General features: G+C 56.1%; 1 protein-coding gene across 2 annotated transcripts in view; it reads left to right on the forward strand.

The window, feature by feature from the left end:
• Positions 1 to 806: 806 nt before the first annotated feature.
• The window catches only part of ITPR3 (inositol 1,4,5-trisphosphate receptor type 3), a 67,401-nt gene continuing 44,539 nt past the window's right edge, over positions 807 to 23,668 (forward strand). The window contains exons 1-2 of one of the 2 annotated variants that reach the window (XR_010660103.1): positions 807 to 1,194; positions 15,358 to 15,428. Coding sequence is in view for 1 of the 2 variants with exons in the window: in XM_065913322.1 (XP_065769394.1) it covers positions 1,106 to 1,194; positions 15,358 to 15,428 (160 nt within the window). In the remaining variant the exon portion in view is untranslated. The remainder of the gene's footprint in view (positions 1,195 to 15,357; positions 15,429 to 23,668) is intronic. The other variant, XM_065913322.1, reaches the window with a different exon arrangement.

The following is a 23,668-nucleotide window of genomic DNA, read 5'->3' on the forward strand; positions in this document are numbered from 1 at the left end:
GGGTCACTCCCAGGGGGCTGGCCCTGGTCTGGTCCTCCTTGGCGCTCGGGTGCGCAATTAACCAGCGAAGGTAGTTTTCACTCCTGTCCCCCTCCTTCCCCCCTTAAAAGAAAAGAAAGAAGCAGCCAGGAGTTTCGGAGCCAACTCCTGGAGAGGGAGCGGCTGAACTGATTCGGAAGTTGGATCTCTTTGTACACAGGAATGCGGCGAGGAAAAACAAAACCCACCCCATCGCTTCATTTCCCCTCCAAGCCCTAGCACTTTCTATTGTGCAATGAAAAGGATTTTTTACATTAAGAAAAATGAATCCCGATGTGCGCTGCGAAGGAATGAGCGCGCCTCTCCGCGCAAGACGGCTCTCAGCTGGGAGCGGAGACGGCGAGGTGGCCGCAGGGCGGCCGCAGCCAGGGCGCTCCGGGGCACGTCCCCCGGGCGCGGCTCAAGGGAGCGCCCGCTGGGGCGCCCGGACTCCCCCTTCGGCGGCCGCCCGCCCAGCCCTCAGCGACTCGAGGGCCCAGTAGACTTTTCGGGGAACCTCGAGGGCGGAGAGCTCCCGCTGGGCCTCCCAGGGATGGCGGCTCCGCAAGTCTGGCTGCGGACTCGCCGGAGCTGGAAATGTCCCGGGAGCCGTCGGGATCGCGTGGGGCCGGCGGCCGCCTCGGCGTCCGGGAGGCTGGGCCGGGACGCGCGAGGGGCGCGGGAGGCGGGCCGGCGCACGTGGGTGCCGGCGGGCGGGCCGGGGGGGCGGGGTGTGGCTTCCCCGCCTCCCAGGGGAGATTTGCATGTGTGTGCCGCCGCCCCAGACTTCCTGCTCCTTTGCGCGGCAGGTACGCGCGGGCCGGGCCGGGCCGGGCCGGTCGGGCGGGCGGCGGGTGTGCCGAGACGCGGGCACCTCCTCACCCGGACGCCACCTCCGGCTCCCGGGCCGCGCCGCGCCGCCTTCCGCTCCGGGGGCCGCCAGCCCGCCCCGGCCGCGCCGAGAGCCCGGCTCCAAGGTGGGGGCGCGCCCCGCTCGGCCTCGCGGGTCTTCTCCGCCTTCCGCACCGCGCCTGGCCGCGCGCCCTTGGGCGCCCCCACCGCCCCGGCTCCCCCGAGGGCCGCAGCCATGAGCGAGATGTCCAGCTTCCTCCACATCGGGGACATCGTCTCCCTGTACGCCGAGGGCTCCGTCAATGGCTTCATCAGCACTCTGGGGTGAGCGAGCCGAGTTCGAGGGGGGCGCGGGCGGGGAGGGGGCGCGGTGGGCCCCGGTGCCGTTTGCATGCGTTCTGCTGCCTCCCGCCGTCAGGGGACCTGGTCGTCCCCCAGCTTCAAGGAACAGGGGAGCGGCTTGCCTCCTTCTTTTAGAGAAAGGAAGTGAAATATTTGCCCAGGTAGCAGTCGGGCGCCCCGCCTGTGTTGGCAGGAGGCGCCCCCATCGCGAAGCCTCCACCCTCGCACGCTCGCCTTTCTTCCCCAGAGGCGGGGGCGGGGGTGGGGGCCTGAGACTTCCTCTGCAGGTGGGCCGCGTGCGGGGGGCAGGTGGGTGGCTGTGGCCTTAGTCGGGGGCAGGCATCCGGGCCTGGACGTGGCCGACTCTGGAGCTGGGCGGAATCATCATGGTGGTGATGGTGAGCGGGTGGACCGGGAGTCCGGGCCGTCTAGTTACAGATCTGCCGCAACTTCGGAGGGTCGCACCTTCTCCTCCGAGCTCTCTCCTGCCCTGTTCCCTGTCTTTAGGAGTCTCTTCGCTGCCCTCTCCTTCCAAGCGTCCCAGGTCCCGCCAGGCGGCCCCTTCTTGCCGCCTCTGCCTGGCAATTTCCTGCTCAGCTCATCTGGCGCCCCTGGGTCCCTGGTCCCAGGATCTCTGAAGCACTTTGCAAACATTAATTAATTCTGGCCGCCACCCCACAGGGTCTGGATGAGCAAGGAATCCGGTCACGTCCCTGGAGAGGGCCAGGCCCAGAGCTGGCATAGGGCAGGGAAAGAATGAGAGGAAATGGGTTTATCTTCCGAAGGGCAGTTGAATGAGTCGCTGGGGCGGAGGGGAGAGTGGCTCCTACACCTCTCCAGCCCCAGGGTGGGGCCTGTTACCTGTGTCCCGTTTTAGTCTGTGGACTTGTGTTAAATGGTCTCATCTACCACATCCAGCGGTTCTTTAGGATGAACCCACCCTCGTCTGCTGACCCGACTCATCTGGACGCCAACTGGCTCCAAGGTGCCTTCTCCCCGGGGGTTTTGGAGGACAGCCTTGGCACCCTCAGCCCAGGGCGAGCTGACCCTGAACTCATGAGGTGGAAGTCACCTGGCTCCCTCCGTGTCTTGTTGGGAGTTTAGCTTTAGTCGTGTGGGAAAGATCTCGCGGGCTGGAGGGCTGAGTCAGCCAACGGGGACGCGGACTGGGAATTCCAGCATACCTCGCGCCTTATCTCAGCATCTCCAGGCCTTCCCAGCCCCCTTCCCATTCAGATGCGGACCCCCCAGCCCGTCGACCTCTCCTCACTAGTCTGCCTTCTCTTGGTCTATTTCCCAGAGGATGGGAATGGGTGAGCGCTCGGTGAGCTGACCTCCCCCAGAGAGCGACTGCCCCTCTTGCCAGACTGCCTGGCTGGCACGGAGTCAACACCTCTGATAACGCCAAGGGAAGGAGCAGAGGATGTGGGGGGCACACGGGGGCAGATGGTGGAAGCCTCATTTCTGCTGTCTGGACAGGTCCGGGGCTTTGAGGAAATGACCATCTTCTCTGTTGCTCAGTGTTAGGGCTAAGCACCCTCTTGGGGGCCTTTTCAGCACCCGTGAGATCTAACAGAATCAAGGGAAATTTTTGGCGGGGCCGCACTGTCTGGCAGGTGGGATCTTAGTTTCCTGACCAGGGACCCAACCCACACCCCCTGCAGTGGAAGCGGGGAGTCCCAGCCCCTGGACCACCAGGGAAGCCCAAGGGAAACGTCTCCTCCTGCCGTTCACACAGGCCTCATCCGCTTGCCAGGGATTCCCTCTATTGCTTCCTAACACAGCTCCCTCTCGCCCCAGCCCTTCCTGCCCCAGGAAGCGGCCTCTTGCTCGCCAATCTGATTCTGAGGCTGGGCCTGTGACTGCCAGAGCCCTTCTGCTCCGGGGGCCGGTTCCCAGAGCTCCCAACTTGCCGCTGAGGCCTGCATGCCCGCCCTCCCAGACGGCATTCTAGCACCGGCATGTGCTGGCCCTAAATTAATTGTCTTTCTTTTTTTTCACCTCCTCTTCACACCCCCGATGCACCACCTGGATTGAGATTCCTGGAACCCTGTCCTGTCTCTACCTTTGTTTCTGTGTTGCCCCCGCCCTTCAGCCAGTCTCCACCTGGGTAAATCTAACCCACCCTCTCAGACCTGGTGCAAAGCGCCTCCTTTGTGAGATCCAGCCCCCCACCCTACCCCCCCCAGACCAGGGCAGAATTAACCCCCTTTCTCTTGTGCTTCAAACTACTTTGTACAAGTTCCTCTACGATGTTAATTGTATTGTTTGACGCTTTATGATTAGTTGGAGGTTTCTCCGTAGGGCCTTCTAATGCTGGGCGCTCTGCCAGGACTGACTGATTAATCACCCCATTCATCCACTCCAGCACCGTGCTGGGCACATGCTCATAGCCAAACTCAAGGGAAGAATGATTTCTGAACACCACAGAGCATGGCCACTTGAAGTGTGGTCCTTGGCCCAGCAGCATCAGCATCACGGAGAAGTTTGTTAGAAAATACATAATCTCACACCCGAGCCTGTTCTACTGAATCAGAATCTGCATTTTGAGCCTAAAATTTAGTCTTTTGGTGTCTAAAAGAGAAGCATCGCTCTCTGTGATTCTCCCTCTGCTCCACCCTCACTGGAATCTTTCTGCCTCCATCCTCAACTCTGGCCCCACTTTGCCTTCACCCTGGCTGTTGGTGCCCATGTCTGTGAACCCTGGAGGGTGATTTGGTTCAGTTCCCAGGCGATCCCAATGCTTGGTGCCCCAGAAGTGCCCAGTGAGGGCTGGAGGAAGTGACTTTGGTGAGGACAAGGGCAGCCTTGGGAGCCAGTGAGGCTGCTCAGCTGGGAGGTGGGAAGTGCAGGCACTGGTGGAGGAGGGAGTCTGGGGCAGCCTTCAAATTCCAGCCGGGCTCTGCGAGCCAAGTGGAGGAGGCCAATTAGAGCCGCCTGGGTAATTAGAGCTCCTGGTGACGATTGTACATTAACTCTGGGTTGGAAGGACGGGAGGGGTTTGGGGAGTGGATCCCGGAGCAGGCTGAGACCTCGGGCAGGAAGGGAGAGCAGGCCCATGCGTGTCCTTGGCAGGAGTGCAGACCGGGACCCTGCCTCGTCTCCCCCACCCCCCCGCCCCCGCCCCGCCGTGGGAGGCAGCAGAGGCGGAGGGGGCCCACTGCCGGTGAAGGATTTACTATGGCTTCTGGCAGTGGCTGGGGGAACTGGCCCCGAGTGTGGGTCTCATATGCAGTTCCCTGAAGGTCTGTTTTGAGTGCCCAGAGGAGGGGCCCCCAGACTCCTTCGGTAAGCTGGGGAGTGTGGGTGGATGAGGTCGTGCAGTTGAGCTCGCAGGATGGGTCAGATTGCCTCTGACTGCCTATGGCTGAGCCTTGGAGCACCATTTGGGGTCAGGGCCTCTGGACGAGTGTCATTCAGGGCTCGGTGATCACAGAGGGTGTGATCTGCTTTTCTAAGAGGGTGGGCCTTGGAGGTCAGGACCTAGGGAACGCAGAGGTCAATGTGGAGGAAGCTCCGGGTCTCAGGGTCAGGACCTACTTTGTCACTAACTGGAGGGGTGATTTTTGGCAAGGCCCTGCCTCTCAGAGTGTGTTTCTATCACCTTGATTGTCCTCTAAGGTGCTCTGTTGCATCTGAGAATCCCTGTGTGTCTTTAAAAAATAAAATCCAGTTCCAGCATCCCATGTCAGACCAACTGTATTAACACTTGTAGGGGTGGGGTCTGAGGTCTGCTCCTTGGTCCAGAAAGCCCATCTCTTAGTTTTCATCAGACGTCACTAAGTCATTCAGCAAACATTTAATGGGCACCTACTATGTGCCAGACACTGTTCTAGTCACTGGGGAATCAGTGGTAACTAAGACAGAGTCCAGCCTATTCTAGTCTGTACGGTGGAGAGCTGGGAGAAATGGTCCCTAAGAGCCTGTTGAGTCTTAAGTCTCTGAGACAAGGGTAATTACAGGAGGGGGCGCTGGCCCCCCCATGCAGACCGAATTCCATGGGCAGATGTCTGAACTGCCCTTGGCTTTCATTTAATTGTGATTTCAGTGGAATGAGATGTTGCACTTACCCCTGTCCTGCGCCCTGAGGTAGGTCTCAGCCTCCTCTAGACCAGTCCATACAACTCATATTTTTTTCCCCTTTCTTAATTAAAAATTTTTTGTTTTTGCTGTGCTCCATGGCTTTCAGGATCTTATTTCCCCTACCAGGGACTGAACCCCAGGCCCCAGCAGTGAAAGCGCCAAGTCCTAACCACTGAACCGCCAGGGGATTCCCATACTGTTTTTTTTTCCCTGATTAAAAAATAATGTATGCTCCATGGAGAAAACTTGAAAAAACTAAAATAAAAAGTTATCTGTAATACCACTGTGATTATCTTAACAGCCTCTATATGGACTTTCTAGTCTTTATGCACCCACAAATAAACATGTTACAAAATGGTCAAACTGCACATCTGGCTTTGTATACTGGCTTTTTGGGGAGAATACATTAAGCTGTGTGTTTCCCATGCATGCTGGCCTACGAGTGTTTGTGGTCGCAGAGGGCCCCGCGGTATGATGTACCTCACTTATTTAGTGGGCATTTGACGTGTCTGTACATTTCTTGCTGTTCTACACAATCTGCACTGAACATCCTAGTCCATACCGGAACACCGACTTGTCCAGTTATCCTCTTGGGATAGGTTCCTGGAAGTGGAAGTCCAGGGTCAAAGGGAAGGCATACCTTTTTTTTTTTTTTTTTCCTGTTCTGAATGGCTTGTGGGATCTTAGATCCCTGACCAGAGATTGAACCTGGGCCCTCAGCTGTGAGAGTGTGGCGTCCTTTCCTCTGGACCACCAGAGAATGCCCAGGCACATCTTTTCCCTTGCTGGCTCTGTCTAACTCTAGTAGTGGAGGTGGTGGAGGAGGAGGAGGAGGAAGCTGGGATCCAGTGCCCCAGGGATGCTCACTTCACATTTCGAGTCTGAGAGGACTGCACTAGGGGTGTGGGGAGTAGGACCAGTCTCTGCCCTCCAGGCGGGGCCAGGGCCAGGTCGGGTGTGGTGGCTGCGAAAGGGAGGGCTGCAGTGGAGACAGTCAGTGTGGGCGTGGCCCAAGGACAGAATCAGCTCCAAGGTCCTGCCGTGGGGCTCCTGGGACCCAGCTGCCTGCTCCTCCTGGGCCCTAAAAGAATCCTGCTGTAGCCAGCTGCTCCTGCTCTGCCCTGCCCTACATTCCTGACCCACGTCCCCTCCCCTCCCCTGCTTGGCCCCTTGAGGCTGTGGGTGGGTGGGGCAGAGGCTTGGGCTCGGGGTGGGGTGATATGCTGGATTTCAGGGTGGGGTCATGGCAGCTTTCTGCCCTTCCTTTGGGGGGAGGCGTCTGTGTTTTGATTACTCCTGAGCAGATTCCTCCTTGCAGTCCACCCCCAGGCCTGCTCACCACACTTCACCCCGTGTGGACCTGGGGGGCTCCTCTCTGGAAGTGGGGGCTAGAGCAGGGCCCAGATCTCCAGTAAGTTCATCACAGGCCTCAGCTCCGAGCCCCCGGCGTTTGTCACCCCGGTCACGCCCAGGGTGGCCGTGGTTCCCAGCATTTGTACCTGCAGCCTCCTGTATGGCGGACCCCTGGGGAGGTGGGGGGTGACCCAGCAGGAGTCCGCCACGGCTACTGGAGAAGAGGCTGCAGGATTTTCCACACCAGGGCAGAAATGGCCCACCCCAGTGGACCTGGGCGTGGTGGGACTGGGGCTTGGAGAGGGGGACACATTGCAGAGGGGTTGCCGCTCGGGGAGATGGGCTGTGGGGACTCCTGGCTGGGGCCTGAGTAGGGAGTGAAGTGATCACTCGCGTGTAAAGGTTCACATTTGTTTGGCTGGCAGGTGTGCAGACCCAGAAGAGACAGTGAACGTAAATCTTAGCCCAGGGGCAGCTGCAGGTGTTTGAGGCAGACACCTGTGCATATTTGGTTTACAAATCCCTCTTCCATCAGCCAGCCAGCCAGCCAGCCCGCCATCACCCCCTTCCTCCAGCCTGCAGGAGAGCCAGCTTTACAGGATCTGAGTTTAGAAATAAGGTGACGGGGGTGACAGGTCGTGAGAGGGAGAATTCGGTGTGTGTCTCAGAGATGCTGTTCCTGCTGGCAATGGGTGGACTTTGCCGAGTATTTACAGCTCTGGTCAGTGCTGTCCCTTTGACCCCTTACCACCAACTGGAGGCATATATATAATTTATAAAAGCAGGAAAAGGGATTTCCCTAGTGGTCCAGCGATTAAGATGCCACACTCCAGTGTAGGGGGCACAGGTTCGATGCCTGGTCTGGGAACTAAGGTCCTGCATGCCTCGCAGTGCTGCAAAAAGAAAAAAAAAAGGAGAGAATCATTCAGAATACTTACATATCCACCACCTAGACCTAGTCATTGTTTACATTTTGCCATATTTACTCTGCTTATTTTTTGTTGAAGTATTTCATGGTAGATTACATGCAGTGCATGTTCTTGCCTCTACATCTTTCATTTACGTTCCTAAGAAATAGGCTGTGTTCTTGTGTAACCACAGTACTGTCATCACACCAGTTAGTAATTTCCGAATAGCATCCAATGCCGGATCCATAGTCCAATCCACTCCATTGTTCTCAGTCTGGCCTCGACCACTGGTGTCTTTAAATTAGGATCTGATCAAGGTCCATGTGTTAATTTGATTCATAATGCCTCCTGAGTCTCCTTTAATCTGAAGCAGCGCCTGCCCCCACTTCTTTCTTCCTCACCCTGATGGGGAGGCTGTAGACAGTCTCCCTTTGTGGAGTCATCAGGGCTGCCCTTGCTGCTCTGTTTCCCAGAGAGCCCCGCAGGGTCTGAAGCTGGGTGGCCTAGGCCTCGGGGCTGCCCTGCAGAGGCCCCTCCAGCCTCAGTTACGAGGCAGGTTGGACGGGCTCAGAGCCCACTCCCTGGATGGAGTGCAGGAGAGAGGCCTGGGGGTGGGCTGGGTGGCCCACGGTTGCCCCTCTTCTGTGCCTTTTCTCAGCTCTCTTGTCTCCCCTGCTCCCCATCCCTCTCTTCCTTGGCCTAATAGAGACCCCAGGACTTGCCAGAGCCCATCCAGCCCTGAGAGCCAGAAACCCAGGCTCTCAGAGGGTTGGCCTCACAGGCAGGCCTGTGGGCAGAGGCAGCGCTCTGAAAGCTTGTGCCCTGGCCAAGGGTCTTTATTTCTGTCTGGTCAGGTTTAGTCACATTTGCTGCCTCTGTTCCTCACTGGGGAGACTCTTGGGGTTCCCTGAGAGCCCGAGTGTGTGGCTTACTGTCCTTTCTAGACATAAGCTCTCTGAAAGGATGAGCCATGCTTATTTTAAAGTCCATATGCACTGGTCCCTTCGGTGGCTCCGGGTGGATCCTTGGTAAAGAAAGACGTGTAGAGGTCAGGTTTATGGGTGTTTTCCTGCAGGGATGCAGAAGTGGACTGCTTTTCTCTGATGAGCCAGGGATCTCAGCCAGTGAATCTGGGTTACTTGCCCAGCATTCCTCCCCACCCCCACCAGCGGATGTGACTCTGAGTATTTGGGGAGGGGGAATCCAAGGCCTCCATCCACCACCAGCTGATCCCAATGTTCTGACAGTGCCTGCTTTGGGAGTGGCCTTCCGTGGGTCTGGCCTAGATCTGTGGGGTGGTGGCCAGTGCCCTGGGCTGGGAGTCAGGAGATCTGGGGTCTGGAACTGGCTGTTCCTTTAACCGTGCGGCCTGAGCTCCTTGGTCTCCCCTGCACCTCTCTTTCCCAGGCTAGATCAGGGAGGGGCTGTCTAGGGATCTTTGGGGGTCTCCCCAGTCTGCAGGCCTCCTTCCTCAGCTGCTCCTCTGATAGTTACTTGCACCACTTCTGGCTCCCTTCTTCCTCCTCCTTATCTAATCTTTCCTGGCAGCACTGACCCGCCCCACTGCCTTTTCCGTGGCTTTCACCTGATCTCAAAGTCCACCCCAGGCAGAATGGGGCCAGCTAGGCCCCTGGATGCATCTGCCTTTCTCTCTTCCTTCCTACCAAGGTCTGGGGGTGCAGACCCTGGGGCATTTTCAGGGCAGCGCCCTCCACATCCTTCTAGAGCAGAGCTGTCCACTAACTCCTGTTCAGAGGGTCCAGGGCAGGCCTGCCCACCGACTTGCTGCTGGACCCTCTCTTTCCTCTCACCCCCTCCCCTTGCCCACCATGCCGATTCCTCCTGGGCCCTGTACGGTGCAGGCTTAGACCCATCTTCTGTCTCCCACTGTCCTCAGCTGGCGAGAGTGTAGAAGGCAGCTCCCGTACTCACAGGACTCAGCATGGTGGGCAGGAGCTCCCGAGGGCGGAGACCACACCCAGCACGTCCTCCCTTCGAAGTAAAGTTTTGTGGGACCGATGGAGACCTAGATTGTACAAGTGCCATCAGCTACCAGCTGCATGGTCCAGGTGGTTCCTTTAACTCTGTGAACCTCACTGGACTGTGGTAAGAATGGGATGAGGTACTGGGTGTAAAAACGATTTATAAAGTTAACATGTTCTGCACAGTGGAGTGTCGGTTCTTCTAAGGTGATCTTGGCTGAGGCGCCCCCCCACCTTTAGTTGGTGGGAACAGACAGGGAACTCGCAGGATCGGAGGTGTGACCGGCCTTGAATGTGGCAGGACGCAGGGCTGGCTGAGCGCGGGCGGGAGTAGGCCATTCCCCAGCCCTTGGACGGGGATGGAGGCGCTCAGGCGGGGAGGGGTTACCTGGTTACGGCGCCAGGTGCGCATCGGAAGCCAGGCTAGTACAGTGCACACAGATGCTCCCACCTTGAGGGAGAATGGGGGGGGGGGTACGGCCGGGATGTGGGTGCCACCAGTGGGAAGGGCTCCCCCGGGGCGGCCCCCCGCGGGCTCCCCGGCTGGGGAGGAAAGCGCCGGCGCTGGCGGCTCGTCCCCACCCCTTCGCGCCCGCCTCCTGCCGCCCCCGGGCGCGCCTGGCCGGAGCCCAGCGTCCTGGCGGCGGCTTGCAGTGGGAGGCAGGCCGGGGCGAGGCCGCGCTTGCATTCCCTCCGCGACGCGGCTGGGGCGACGGCCGCACGCGGGGAGGCGAGTTTCGCTCCACGGCGGGGGCGGGGCCGGGGCTGGCCGGGAGCGCTCTGCGGCCTCCGCGAGTAGGCGGGGCCTCGGCGGGCCGGGGCGGGGCCTCGGCGTCCGGGGCGGGGCTTCAGGGGGCCTCGGCGGATCGGGGCGGGGCTTCAGGGGGCCTCGGCGGGTCGCTGGGCTACCACCTCTCCGCCTCTAGCTCTACCCAGAAGCTCGAAAGTCCCGGCCGCGCCTCCTGAGGCTCCCCCTCCATCGAAACTTAGCCGTCGGATGTCCTGGCCCTCGTGCCTCCCTCTGGCCTCAGGGTCTCCCTCTCCGCAGCCCGTACGATAAGGGCTTTCCCGCTTATCTGTTAATGGCTTCACGGGACACCCCTCCCTTCCCCGCCCGCCCGATAGCACCTTCTTGGGATGCTCAGCCCTGAGGAGGAGCTTCTGAGGGACGGAGGGGAGACTTCCGCGGGCGCGCTGCGGGGCAGTTTGGGACTTCCTAAACACCCTGCCGCTGGCTGCCCTCTTTGTGGTGGAGGGCTGCGCTCCAAATGGGAAATGAAATGATGGGGAGGGCGAGGTGCCATCCCTCAGAGGCTGCAGGGGAGGGGTGCAGAATGTTCCCAGGCTGTGTTGATTTTGCTCATCCAGGACCCGCACTTGGAGAAGGGAGGGAGTGGGATGTTGGATCCAGGAGGAGGTCCTGAAAGTCCCATCTTCCTGAGTCTGTTTTCCTGATGCCTTCCAGGAGCCCCCTGCCTTTTTTAATTTCATGGTCCACGTGGCTTGCTTTTCTGTTCTGGTCGTCCATACAGACCATTCCTGTCCCCTCTTGGCTGCCAATCTGGGGTGTTTTCCTTTCTGACCTTGCTTGCAGTTCTGCTGGAGGCCACACTACTCTCCTGACCAACCCCCCCCTTCTCTAAGTGGCTTCAACTTGCACTCCCCAAATGTGCCCTGCTCTGTAAACCACTGGGCACTGGGGAGGGGCTCAGTTGGAGACAGCAGGGCTTCAGAAGCTATGCCAGAGTAGGTGGGGACAGAAGGACATCCACATAATGACCAGGGACATTTATGCCAGGGGGATTAGGAAAAGCACGCCAGGCATCCAAACTTGCATGTCTTTTTTTCTGCATGTGTGACCCAGACAAAGAGTTCCCAGGGGAGGCATGGAGGGTTTCTGAGGTGAGGATGGGTTTTCCTCAGATTAGCAGTCTCTGGGGAGATGTCCTTTACAAGGGCCTTATGCACTGGTCAGGATGGAGGCTGAGGGGGTACCCCAGCCTCTCTCGGTTGCCCTGACTTCCATAATGCCCTATGGCTGTCCAGCACCCCCAGCAGTGCCAGGTCCCAGCCCCGCCCCGGCTTCCTCCCCTCCCCTACCAAAACTTACCCATCCTGCAACCCCTCCTCTCGGCTTTGCCAAGAGACAGCCAGCTAATCTGATTCACTAATGTCTTACAGGAAATTCTATGAATTATTCAAGGCTCTGCACAGCTCTTGCCTTTTCTCTCACACCTTCTCTGATTGGCCAAACTCTGACCTCTCCCTTTCTTGGACAAAGTCCACAGCTGGTAGCATCACTTGGCACCCATGCATATTCCTTAGATCATGAACTCTTCTGCGTCTGTGACTTGTCTTCCCAGTGAGGTTTTGAACTCCCTGAGGCAGAGACCTTATCTTTTGCTTCTCGTGTGCTTCCCTCAGTAGCTAGTAAAATGCTTAATTCTCTCAGTATGTATTTCGAGTGTGCCACTCCGCGCCAGACAGGTGGTCCAGGTGCTGGGGATACAGGAGGAAGCGATACAGATGCTGAACTCTGACCTTGATATTCACCAGAGGAGAGCGCAGCAGGCCAGTGTCAAGTATGGCTGTGTGTGAACCTGGTTGGAGTCCCTCCACGGGAACACTGGCACGAAAGTAGGGGCCGAGGTAAAACAAGTCTTTGGGGGAGTGATTCCCTTTAAAAGTGGATCTCTCTCTTCAGGTTGTCTCAAATATCAAAGAATTGCCAACACAATATATATATATTTTTTCCAACACAATATTTATTCACAGACTTCCAAGCAACTCAGACGCATCCCTGTCCTCATGAGCCTTCCATCTCAGGTCGGGGAGGAATAGGACCCCAAATAAACTGTAGCAGGCCGGGTGGTGCTATGGAGAACAGTGAGGAGGGCAGGGGGATGAGAAGTGTGAGAGAGGCAGTCCACAGTTTTTAAAAGGATAGGGAGGGAGCCCAGCCAAAGGAATGGGTCATTTGAGCCAAGATCTGAAGGAGATGAGGGAGGGGTGGAGCCAGGAAGGTGTCTAGGGTAGAGCGTGCCAGGCAGAGGGAAGAGCTGGGTCAAATCTCCTGGAAGGTTTGAGGAGCCTCGAGGAGGGCGGTGGGCTGGAGCAGAGTGGGCAAGGGGCGGGGGGTGGGGAGGAGATGAGGTGTGAGAGGTGAAGGGGTCTTGTGAGTTCTTGCCTTATCCTCTGAGATGGGTGGTTTTGGAGGTTCCCAGGGGAGCACTGCCCTGATTTGACTGACCTTTTCAAGGAATCCCTTTGCTGCTCTGTGGGGGACAGGCTGTAGAGGTGAGGGGGTGTCAGGAGACCAGTGGGGAGGCAGTGATATCCAGGTGAGGGCCGCTGGGGGCCTGGACCAAGTGGTGTTGGCGTGATGAAAAGTCAGATTCTGTACATATTTAAAAACATTTTTATTGAAGTCCAATTGATTGACAGTGTTGTGTTAACTTCTGCTTACAGCAAAGTGACTCATTTATAATATAGATTATTTTCCATTATGATCTCATCACATGATATTGAATATAGTTCCCTGTGCTTTATAGCGGGACCTTGTTGTTTAACCCTCCCGTATATAATAGTTCGCATCTGCTCATCCCAAACTCCAGTCTCTTCATCCCTCCCTGATGCCCCCCTGCCCGCCCCGCGGCAACCACAAGTCCGTTCTCTATGTCTGGGAGTCTGTTTCTGTTGCATAGATAGGTTCATCTTTGTCTTACTTTAGATTCAGATTCCATACATGTTTTAATGATAAAGCCCACAGGGTTTCCTCACAGGTTAGCTGTGAGCGGTGAGTGAGAGGACCAAGCAATTGGAAGGAGGGACTAGCTGGGTGGAGAGAGGACTTCAAGAAGAGCAGGAGCTCCGCTGGGAATGTGCTGAATCCAAGTGGAGACGCGGAGTGGGTGGTTAGATTACGAATCTGGTGTTTGGGGGAAGAGGGACAGAGGAGGGGGAGGCGGAAGTTATCAGTGAACTTACAGGCAGTGCTTTGAACCCATGCTGTGTGGCCAAGATGACCAAGGGCCTGAGTGCTGGCGGAGGAGAGAGGATGGAGCTGGAGACTGGGGACGGGGAGCGGTCTGAGTGGGTCCTCACTGCAGGCCCTTCTCTCCCCTTCCTGAGGCTGCACCATTGCCTTCAAAGCCCAGCTCTGCTGCTTGCTGGCTGTGTGTCCTTGGCCAGATCATTGCCCTCTCCATAACTCCTGCAAAAACAGGGGAGACTTAGAAAATTAAATAATATATGAAAACATTAGAAGCAAAATCCTGCTCGCTGTCATTGTTACTGTAGACTGTGTCGTGCTGGTGATTCCAAAGGGGAAACCCCAGGCTCCTGTCCTCAGGGAACTCGTGGTATAGACACCGCAAGGAGCCGCAGGGGGGACGTGGCCTCGGGAGAGGCCAGGACCAGGTGCTGCGGGAACGCGGGGCGGGGTGGGTCGGGGGACGCCGAGGGCGGGAGGGCACTGGCCAAGGAAGGCTTCACCGAGTAGCAGGGGCCAAGGATAAAAGAATGAAAGAATGGAGGGGCTTGGAGGGGAGCGGTGGGGCTGCCGCTGGGACCACTCTGTGGAGACGAGAGGTTTAGCACAGCTGGGGCAGGGAGGTTGTGAGGCTGGCTCGGGTGAGGTCAGATCACAAAAGGCCTTGTTGGCCAATCCAAGGAGGGGAGGAGCAGAATGAGGCTTTGGAATTAGTTCTGTGACTTGAGACAGACTAATGTGCAAACCCAGTTTCCTCTTCTATAAAATAGTGCTCATGACTGGCCCCCTGCGGGGAGTTGGTGAGAATTCCGAGGCGGAGGTTGTGAAGTGCTGAGACAGAGTTGGCCTCTGAGATGGTGGCTGGTCATCATCACCATCATTGTGTTAGAGCCTTGTGTGGTGTTGAAGAGTGTTAAATGTGGGGATGGATGGATGGATGGATGGGTGGGTGGGTGTCCTCCAGAGACTCAGGATTAATCCCAGCCAGGATGGAGGGGAGGAATTTCAGGCCCAGGGTGACCACAGCGGAGGGTGTGGAACAGGTCTGACGGAGGCTGGGAAGGTGCAAGGTCTGTTGTCTTGTCTTGGAGACCCAGAGGCTGTCCCCTAGTTTGGTGTCTCATAAGTGTTTCTCACCGGCTTGTTTCTGGTCTCTCTCTGCCTCTGCTTCTTACCCCGTTTGTCTTTCTGACTCTGCCTTTTCCGTCTCTCTGTGTTTCTCCGAGTCTCTGTCTCTCCGTCCCCTTCTCTCTCCCTCCTCCATCAGGTCTGGGTGGGGTCTCAAGGCCTTGCCAGGAGTTACGTGGGCAGTGTGTGCCAGCGTAGACTGGCTGCAGACCCCAAGGACGCAGCTCCAGCTCCATCGGGGGAGGGCGGTGGCGGACGGCATGTGCCTCTGAGCTTTTTGTGGGGGCTCCCCTACCCCCACCCAGGGGACCTCGCCTTTTAACAGTGGTGCCCAGAAAGGGGATGACTTGATGGTACGGGATATTTAGTGATGGAGAGAGAAGTTTCTTTCTTTTTAAGTATAGTTGATTTATACTATTGTGTTAATTACTGCTGTACACCAAGGTGATTCCATTTTACATGCATGCATCTTTTTTTTTTTACATTCTTTTCCATTCCAGGAATTGGATACTGAATGTAGTTCTCTGTGCTGTTCAGTAAAACCCTGTTGCTTATCCATTCCGTATATAAAAGTCTACATCTGCTAACCCAGCCTTCCACTCCATCCCTCGAGCGGTCTCTTTGGAGGCCGTCCTGGTGCCCGGGGCTGCCTGGGCAGGTGGGGGTCTTCTTTCTGCTGACTGGCTGCCTCGTCCCGCAGGTTGGTGGATGACCGCTGTGTGGTGGAGCCGGCGGCTGGCGACCTGGACAACCCGCCTAAGAAGTTCCGAGGTGAGTCCTCCGCGCCCCCTGCCGACTCTCCTGCCCGGCGGAGTCCTGGGCGTGGACGCAGCCGGGGCCCAGCGGGTGGGTCAGGCCGGGCGCCCGCAGCCCTCGTGTCTGTGGAACCCCCGTCGGCCGAGGACGCCATCTTGTCAGGGTGGCCTCTCTCTCCACTTTTGTGGGGGCACGCGGTGCTTCTCAGGGGCGCACCACCTCTGGCCGGGGGCCTGACCTCCCCGCGCAGTCAGGGCTCTGTGCGTGACTGGGGGCCTGCTCAGGCCGGAGGAGGCCCGGCTGGGGGCCCACGTCCCTCCTCCCTCCTCCCGCCCCAGGCGGCTCGGGGGACTCATGCCCGAGGGGGCTTGTGGTGCGGGCTCTGGCTCCGCCGTGTGACTCTGGGCGTCTGCCTCCCGGCTCTGTGTGCCCTGCGGTCCGTGGGCGCCTCCACCCGCCCCCGCAGGCCTGGGGTTGAAACCCCCGCTGCCCCGGCGCCCAGCAGGGGAAGCTGTCATCAGTGACTCCGTGTGAGGCTGAGGCAGGCAGACGGATCCTGGGTGTGGTGGGCAGGGGGGGAGCGGGCCGGGACACGCCGGGCGGTGCCGCCTGTCTGCCCACATGGCTGCTCCTGGGGGAGAGGTCAGCTGGGATTGTCCCGAGAGGGATGCGGTTGAGGGAGGGAGCAGGATTCAAGAGGGCCCTGCGGCCTCCTGGGCATCTCTGCCGGGCCTTGCCCATCCGTTGGAGTATGGAGACAGAGGGGGTCCCCCCAGGCCATGGGGGGCCCACATCTGCTGTTCTGCTTCCATCCGTGCCTGAGTAGGCTCTTAGGTCGGGGTGTGCCTGGCCACGTGTCCCCTGTGTCTAGCCCCGTCTGGCCACATTCCCTCACCTTTTCCCCGACCCCGGGCCCCTCCCCGGTTCGCACCAGCACCGCTGGTGTTCCTCATCTTTATCGGCCTTGCTCCTGATAAACGTGGAGGGCTCAGGGTGTGTGTGCCAGCCACCTGCTCGGACCGCCCTGGTCGATGAAGTCAGGGTGGCAGGTGGGGGGGGGGCAGTTAGGGTGAGGGCGGGCACACCGGCACGTTCCTGGAGCCGGGAAGAGGACAGCTGGCACTTCTGCTCTGGCTGAGGGCTTCGCGTGAGTTCTTAGGGAGAACTTAGGGCTGGAGGGCTTGGTGAGGGTCCCGAGGCTGGGCTGTGCGGGGCCGGGGTGGTTCCGGGCTGACAGGAGAAGAGAAGGTGGCGGTGTGAGAAGTCAGCTGTGTGGTGAGGTGGGCGGTGGTGATGGACAGTGGGGTGTGGTGGACCAAGGCTTGCCCTGGAGTTCCCGGAGACAGAGTTTGGGGCCAGTTTGTGACAACAAAACCTCTACTTAGCAGAACAAGTGCTCCTTTGACTTCTTGCCCTCCTCCCGCACCCTCCTTTCTCTTTCTCCCTATTGTCCCAAAGCCGGTGAGCAGGGGGCTGCCCCGTGATCCCCAGAGACGCCCGGGGGGCTCAGCCTCCAGCCTCCTTCCTGCCCCCTCTGCCCTTGGCCTGGGTGTCGGGGTGAGGCGGGCAGAGGCCCCTCCGGGCCCCCTGGGGCCCTGTGTGGACCTAAGAAGAAGCCCACTCTCTGGGACAGGACAGGAGTCCGTGTGACCCCCTGGCTGGAGGGTGTTCGCTGGAGTGTGAGAACCTGGGGTGAGAGACGTGGGCACAGACCTTCCCAGCTTCGAGACCACAGTCCAGGGGAGAGAAAGGCCGATCCTGGCCCCCAACCCGGGAGCCTGGTCTCTCACTGTTCTGTATTTCTCCCCCAAACAGCCCTGGAGGGAGACCCCCCACCCCCAGGGTGTGGGGGCTGCGGCAGGCATCTAGAACTTGCCCAGAGCTCTCAGGGACGGCTGGCCGTGTCCTGAGGCCGCCCGGGGGGGCCTCTCCGTGGCTGGGAGCTGTGTCTCGCCCTCTCTCCCCACGCAGCAGGGCCCCCCTTCCTGGAGGTCCCCAGGCGGGTCGGCTAAGCCTGTGAAGCTGCCGCCCGGCCTCCATCGGCCTCTGGTTAGCTCCCTGCTTGTGGTCTGAGCTCCGGTACCTCCCAGGGCCGTCCCAAGCCCCGACATGCTCAGGGAATTCTTTCCGGAGCTGGCAGGGCCCTGGGAGGCCCAGGCTGTGGGCGCCCCAGTGTGTCGGGCACCATGCGCCAGCCCGGCCTCCCTGACCTCTGCTTCGCTTCGGGGGTCTTGGGTTATGGCTCCCCCGAGTCCTGCTCTCCCGCTGGGCCGGGTCTGGGCAGGGCCTGTCCCACAGCCCTCTTCTCCTCCACGCTGGCGCGGGAGGCTCAGTGCAGAAGGACGCGCCTCCTCGTCTCCCTGGGAAGCTCCGCGCTCACATCCCTGCTACGGCAACCCCGTGAAGAGTGTAGGGGTCTGCTACTCCATCCAGTTGGGGGCAGGTGCGGGGCTGGATGAAGGGACTTCCAGTTCACACTGGGTGCTTCACACTGGGTGCCCTCCGCCCCCAGCCTCAGGCCTCTGCTCTCCCTGACCATCTTCCAAGCCCAGTTCACTGTTACTTGTATTGTGATTAAGATCCATTTCAACTACTAAAAAGAGCACGTAAACAGAAAAATAACACACACCCGTGTCCCCACGACTGAGCTGTCTCAGATCCTTTCTGCCGTGGTTATTTCAGGTCCTCTGCTTTCCAAAAGAGACAGCATCTTATGCCGAAGCCCCCTGCGTCTTCTCCGACTTCTCCCCCTTCCCCCTCCCCAGAGGCAGACACTCAGAAAACACGGTACCTCATCCAGGGGCCTGCTTTTATGATTTTGCTTCTAACATGTAGAGATATTTCTTCGAGTTATATAGGGTATTCTTTTCCATTTTTCCGACCCCATATATTAAAGGTAGCCTTCTGTACAAATCTTCCTGCAGTTTTTTTTCATGCCGCACTGTCTTTGGGGATTTATCTTTGTTGATCCCTGTGGCTGTAGTTCATCTGTTTAATTGCTGTGTAATACTCCACTGGGGGAGTCAGCTGCAGTCCTTTATTCGGTTCTGTTGTGAGGAGCCTTTACTTCATTTGCAGTTTTTGACAGTTGCCAACAATGCTGCAGTGGGAACCCGGTGCACACGTGTCTCCTTGGGCTCGCGGGCAAGGGTTTCTCGGGTGTATTCCGAGGCGGGTGACCCCGGTGGGGGGCATCTGTTCGTCTCTCTAGGAACGACCCCCGCTGCCTTCCTCGGGGGATGTGCGCGTTCACCCCCGCTCACCCCCGACACTGTGGCTGCCCTTAGCTGCAGCCCCATCCTGGTTTGGTCCCGCTGAAATGTCTTCCAGCCCGCTGGGTGTGAAATGGCATCTCACTGTGGTTTTAATTTGCATTCCTCTGACTACTAGTGAGACAGAACATCTTTTCATATGTTTATGGGGTACTTAAAATTTTACTCTTCATCTTTTCTGTTTTTCCTTCTTATAAAAGGAATACAAATACAGACTCTAGGATCCAGATGAGAGCACTGGTGCCCCCACCCCACCCTCTCCTGTCCCCATTTCCAGGGACTGCCCTACTGGAGAATCCAACTAGGTAATTTATTCATTCGATTACACCTCAGAACACCGTGCAGACATCCTTCAGGGCTTGCTCTCACGCCCTCTTCTATCTCCATTGTTGTTCCTGTAGGTAACCACTTTGTTCAGTGTCTTATGCATCCTCAAGTGGTTCTTCTTGCAAATGCAAACCTATATTTAGACTTCCCTGCTTTTTCATACTGGGGTAGCATTGTTTTTTGGGGCCATACCCACAAGGCTTTGGTATCCTAGTTCCTCAGACAGGGATCAGGGGTCAAAGCCGTGTCACTTGCAGTCAAACACTAGACCACAAGGGAAGTCCCTAATTCTATATAGTCTGTTCTGTATCTTTGCTCTTTTTACTTTGTGAATCTTGCTGTGGATAGATCCTACTGGAGACCTTCTATATTCAGTTCAGTTCAGTTCAGTTGTTCAGTCATGTCCAACTCTTTGCGACCCTATGAACCGCAGCACGCCAGGCCTCCCTGTCCTTCACCAACTCCTGGAGTTCACCCAAACTCATGTCAATCGAGTCGGTGATGCCATCCAACCATCCCATCCTCTGATGTCCCCTTCTCCTTCTGCCCTCAATCTTTCCCAGCATCAGGGTCTTTTCAAATGAGTCAGTTCTTTGAGAGACAGGTGGCCAAAGTATTGGAGTTTCAGCTTCAATATCAGTCCTTCCAATGAACACCCAGGACTGATCTCCTTTAGGATGGACTGTTTGGATCTCCTTGCAGTCCAAGGGACTCTCAAGAGTCTTCTCCAACACCACAGTTCAAAAGCATCAATTCTTGCGCGCTCAGCTTTCTTTATAGTTCAACTCTCACATCTGTACATGAGTACTAGAAAAACCATAGCCTTGACTAGACGGACCTTTGTTGACAAAGTAATGTCTCTGCTTTTTAATATGCTGTCTAGGTTGGTCATAACTTTCCTTCCAAGGAGTAAGCGTCTTTTAATTTCATGGCTGCATTCACCATCTGCAGTGATTTTGGAGCCCCCAAAAATAAAGTCAGCCTTGAACTCTCTTTCCTCCCCCCCTTTTTTTTTCTTTTAAAAACTCATTTGTGGAAAAAAAAAAAAAAACCAAACTCATTTGTATTCATATTACTGGACAACTGTGAAAACTCTTCCTATAGATGATCTAGTTTTAAGCATTTCAAAAATATTTATTTTTTAATTGTGGTGAATAGCTACACAAACTTTACCGTCTTACTCATTTTTAAGTGTATCATGTATTGTACAGTTCAGTCACTAAGTTGTGTCTGATTCTGCGACCCCATGGACTACAGCACGCCAGGCTTCCCTGTCCTTCACTGTCTCTCGGAGTTTGCTCAGTCTCATGTCCATTTAGTCGGTGATGCCATCAAACCATCTCAACCTCTGTCATCCCCTTCTCCTCCTGCCTTCAATCTTTCCCAGCATCAGAGTCTTTTCCAATGAGTTGGTTCTTCACATCAGGGGCCAAATCAGTCCTTCCAATGAATATTCAGGGTTGATTTTCTTTAGGATTGACTGGTTGGATCTCCTTGCTGTCCAAGTGACTTTCACGAGTCTTCTCCAGCACTGCAATGCGAAAGCATCAGTTCTTCGGCACTCAGCCTTCTTTATGGTCCAACTCACATTCGTACGTGGGTACTGAAAAGACCATAGCTTTGACTATATGGACCTTTGTTGACAAAGTGTACAGGTCATAGGAATTCCATGGCAGTTCAGTGGTTAGGACTCTGTGCTTTTATTGCTGAGGGCCCCTGTTCGATATCTGGTTGGGAAACTGAGATCCTGTGAGTTGCATGGCCTGGCCAAAAGAAAAAAAAGTGTATAGGTGTACTGGTCAGTGGCGTTAAGCACTCTCATCAGCCATCACTACTGTCCATCCACAGAACTGCTTTTCCTTTGGTAAAAATGAAGCTCTATATCCGTTAAATAATAACTCCCCCTTCACACCCCATTCCCCCCACCCCACCATCCGACTTCCTGTCTCTATGAATCTGAGTAGTCTAAGTACTTCACATGAGCAGCATCATACTGTATTTGTTCTTTGGGGACTGGCATATCTCACTTAGCCTAACTGCTCCAAGGTTTACCCAGGTTGCAGCTTGGATTTCTGGCCCTCCCCCGTCACAGCGCCACAGCCGTCCCTCGCGTGGCTCCCCTGTAATTTATGTAACCAGTCCCCTTCGGCGGGCACGTGACCTGAGTCCAGTCTCTACCATTCTTGACAGTGTTGCTGCAAGACCCTTGTCTCTCGTCACATTTTTTAAAACGGAGGATTGTTGATTTATTTAGTTTTGGCTGCGCTGGATCTTGTTGCTGCACACGGACTTTTCTCTGTGGCGACACGGGGGCTCTCATTGCGGTGGCTTCTCTTGTTGGGGAACAGAGGCTCTCGGGAGCCCAGGCTTTGCTGGTTGTGGCACACAGGCTCCGTTGCCCCACGGCATGTGGAATCTTGGCAGACCAGGGACCAAACCCATGTCCCCCTGCGTTGGCAGGCGGATTCCTGACCTCTGGACCACTGGGGAAGCCCTCTCGTCGCTTTGTACAACTGTGACTGTGCCGTAGGAATGCAGGTGGTGTCAGCTGTTATTTAAGGACCAGTGGTGAGATTGCTGAGTCCCAGGGAAGGGACGTCTGTGGGTTCTGATCCAGACTGCAAATTTGCTCCCCGCTGGGGTGGTCCCGTTTAGTGCCTCCTGCAGTGGTGTAACCAGAGAAGGCAAACCCATTCACCCCGTCCATCATTTCTTCTGTTGGCTACCCCAGGTCACCAAATGTGCTTATTCCAGGAGAGGTTCGCTCACTTGGCCCATCCCTCCACTTTCTCCCCCCCTTCCCCCCAGCAGCATCCTGTGGCTGGTGTAGATTCTCCACTGACCTTTATAAACCTGAGTATCACGGTCACACCTTTATTTCTCATCCCGTCAACTCCTATAGTGCTCTGCCCGGCATGCACCTTCTACCAGCCACTCACCCTGTAAGTTTCACATCATTAAGGCTGAATAAGCTTTGCGTTCTCTTCTGTAACAGCAGTGGAGTCTTCAGTGTTCTGTAAGTTAAGTCTAAATGTTAAAGATTAGAAACAGGTGTTTACATGATTTATTCAGAGCTTATGCATAATTTTGGTTGCGTAACTTTATTCCCTGTGCTCTGTTCTCATCTCAAATCCCCTGCTAGTGCTTTTCAACCTTGGTTGAGCAGAAGAACCACTTGCGATTGAGGGTGTGGGTGGGGTGTGCCTTTAAAAATGCATTTCTCTAGGCTTCATCCACTGCCCAGCTCTATGGGGGACCTGAGAGTTTGTGTTTTTTTAAATCTCCCAACTCCCCCGGATGATTCTACAGTGGTTTTTGTAGTATTACATACCATAGTCAGGAGGAGAAGGGGATGACAGAGGACAAGATGGTTGGATGGCATCCCCGACTCAACTGACATGAGTTTGAGCAGGCTCCAGGAGATGGTGAAAGACGGGGAAGCCTGGCGTGCTGCAGTTCATGGGGCTGCAAAGAGTCGGGCATGACTGAGTGACTAAACAACACCAACAGTCAGTTTCCAGGAATGTCAGTTGATTTTGTTTAATAAATGACTATCCTCTTGTCTGTAGCCTCACCAGCCATAAACGCCCGGCACCCCTGGTCCATGCCCAAGCACACAGTCCTTACTGTAGGAAGCCTCCCTGGACCCCGACTTTTCTTTGGCCTTTGATGCTGCTGCTCCTGTGTGGGTCCAGTCCCATGCTGCCCTTACACCTTTCCTTCTATCCACCCTTCTGCCCTGAAGTCTGGTGAAAAGGAAGGTGCTGGCCCCTCCTGGGTTTGGGCAGGGCCACCTCTGGGCAAAGAGCGAAGCAGAGTGGAAGCATGGAGATGTGCACAGGGGTGAACCTCCAGCATTAATTCATTTATTCATTTTACTTTTTGCTGTGAGGGGTCTTCGTTGCTGTGCACGGGCTTTCTCTAGTTGTGGTCACTGGGGGGCTGCTCTCTAGTTGCAGAGCACAGGCTCTCGGGCACGTGGGCTTTATTAATTGCGGCTCGAGGGCTCAGGAGTTGTGGTGCATGGGCTTAGTTGCCTCGTGGCATGTGTAATCTTCCTGGACCATGAATCGAACCCATGTCTCCTGCATTGGCAGTCAGATTCTTAACCACCAGACGACCAGGGAAGTCTCCCAGAAACATTTTAGTGGGCTTAAATCATTTATTCATTCAATAAGCATTTTTTTTACTTGCATTTCTCCTCTGTTTTTTAAACTATTTTAAAAATTGATGTGTAGTTAGTTTACAGTGTTGTGATAGTTTCAGATGTATAGCAAAGTGATTCAGTTATATACACTTATATATGTATGTATGTATTTATGTATGGGTTTCCCTCGTGGCTCAGACAGCAGAGAATGTGCCTGCAATGCAAAAGACCTGGGTTCAACCCCTGGGTTGGGAAGATCCCCTGGAGAAGGGCATGGCAACCCACTCTAGTTTTCTTGCCTGGAGAATTCCATGGACAGAGGAGCTTGATGGGCTACGGTCCATGGGGTCGCAGAGTCGGACACGACCGAGCGACTAACACTATACGCTATGTGTATGTCTATATATTCTTTTTCAGATTCTTTTCCATTATAGATTGTCGCAAGATACTGAATATAGTTCCCTTATCCAGTAGACCCTTGCTATTTGTCTGTTTCTGTCTATAGTAGT

Source organism: Muntiacus reevesi, chromosome 20 (assembly GCF_963930625.1).
Source record: "Muntiacus reevesi chromosome 20, mMunRee1.1, whole genome shotgun sequence".
Lineage (NCBI taxonomy): Eukaryota > Metazoa > Chordata > Mammalia > Artiodactyla > Cervidae > Muntiacus > Muntiacus reevesi.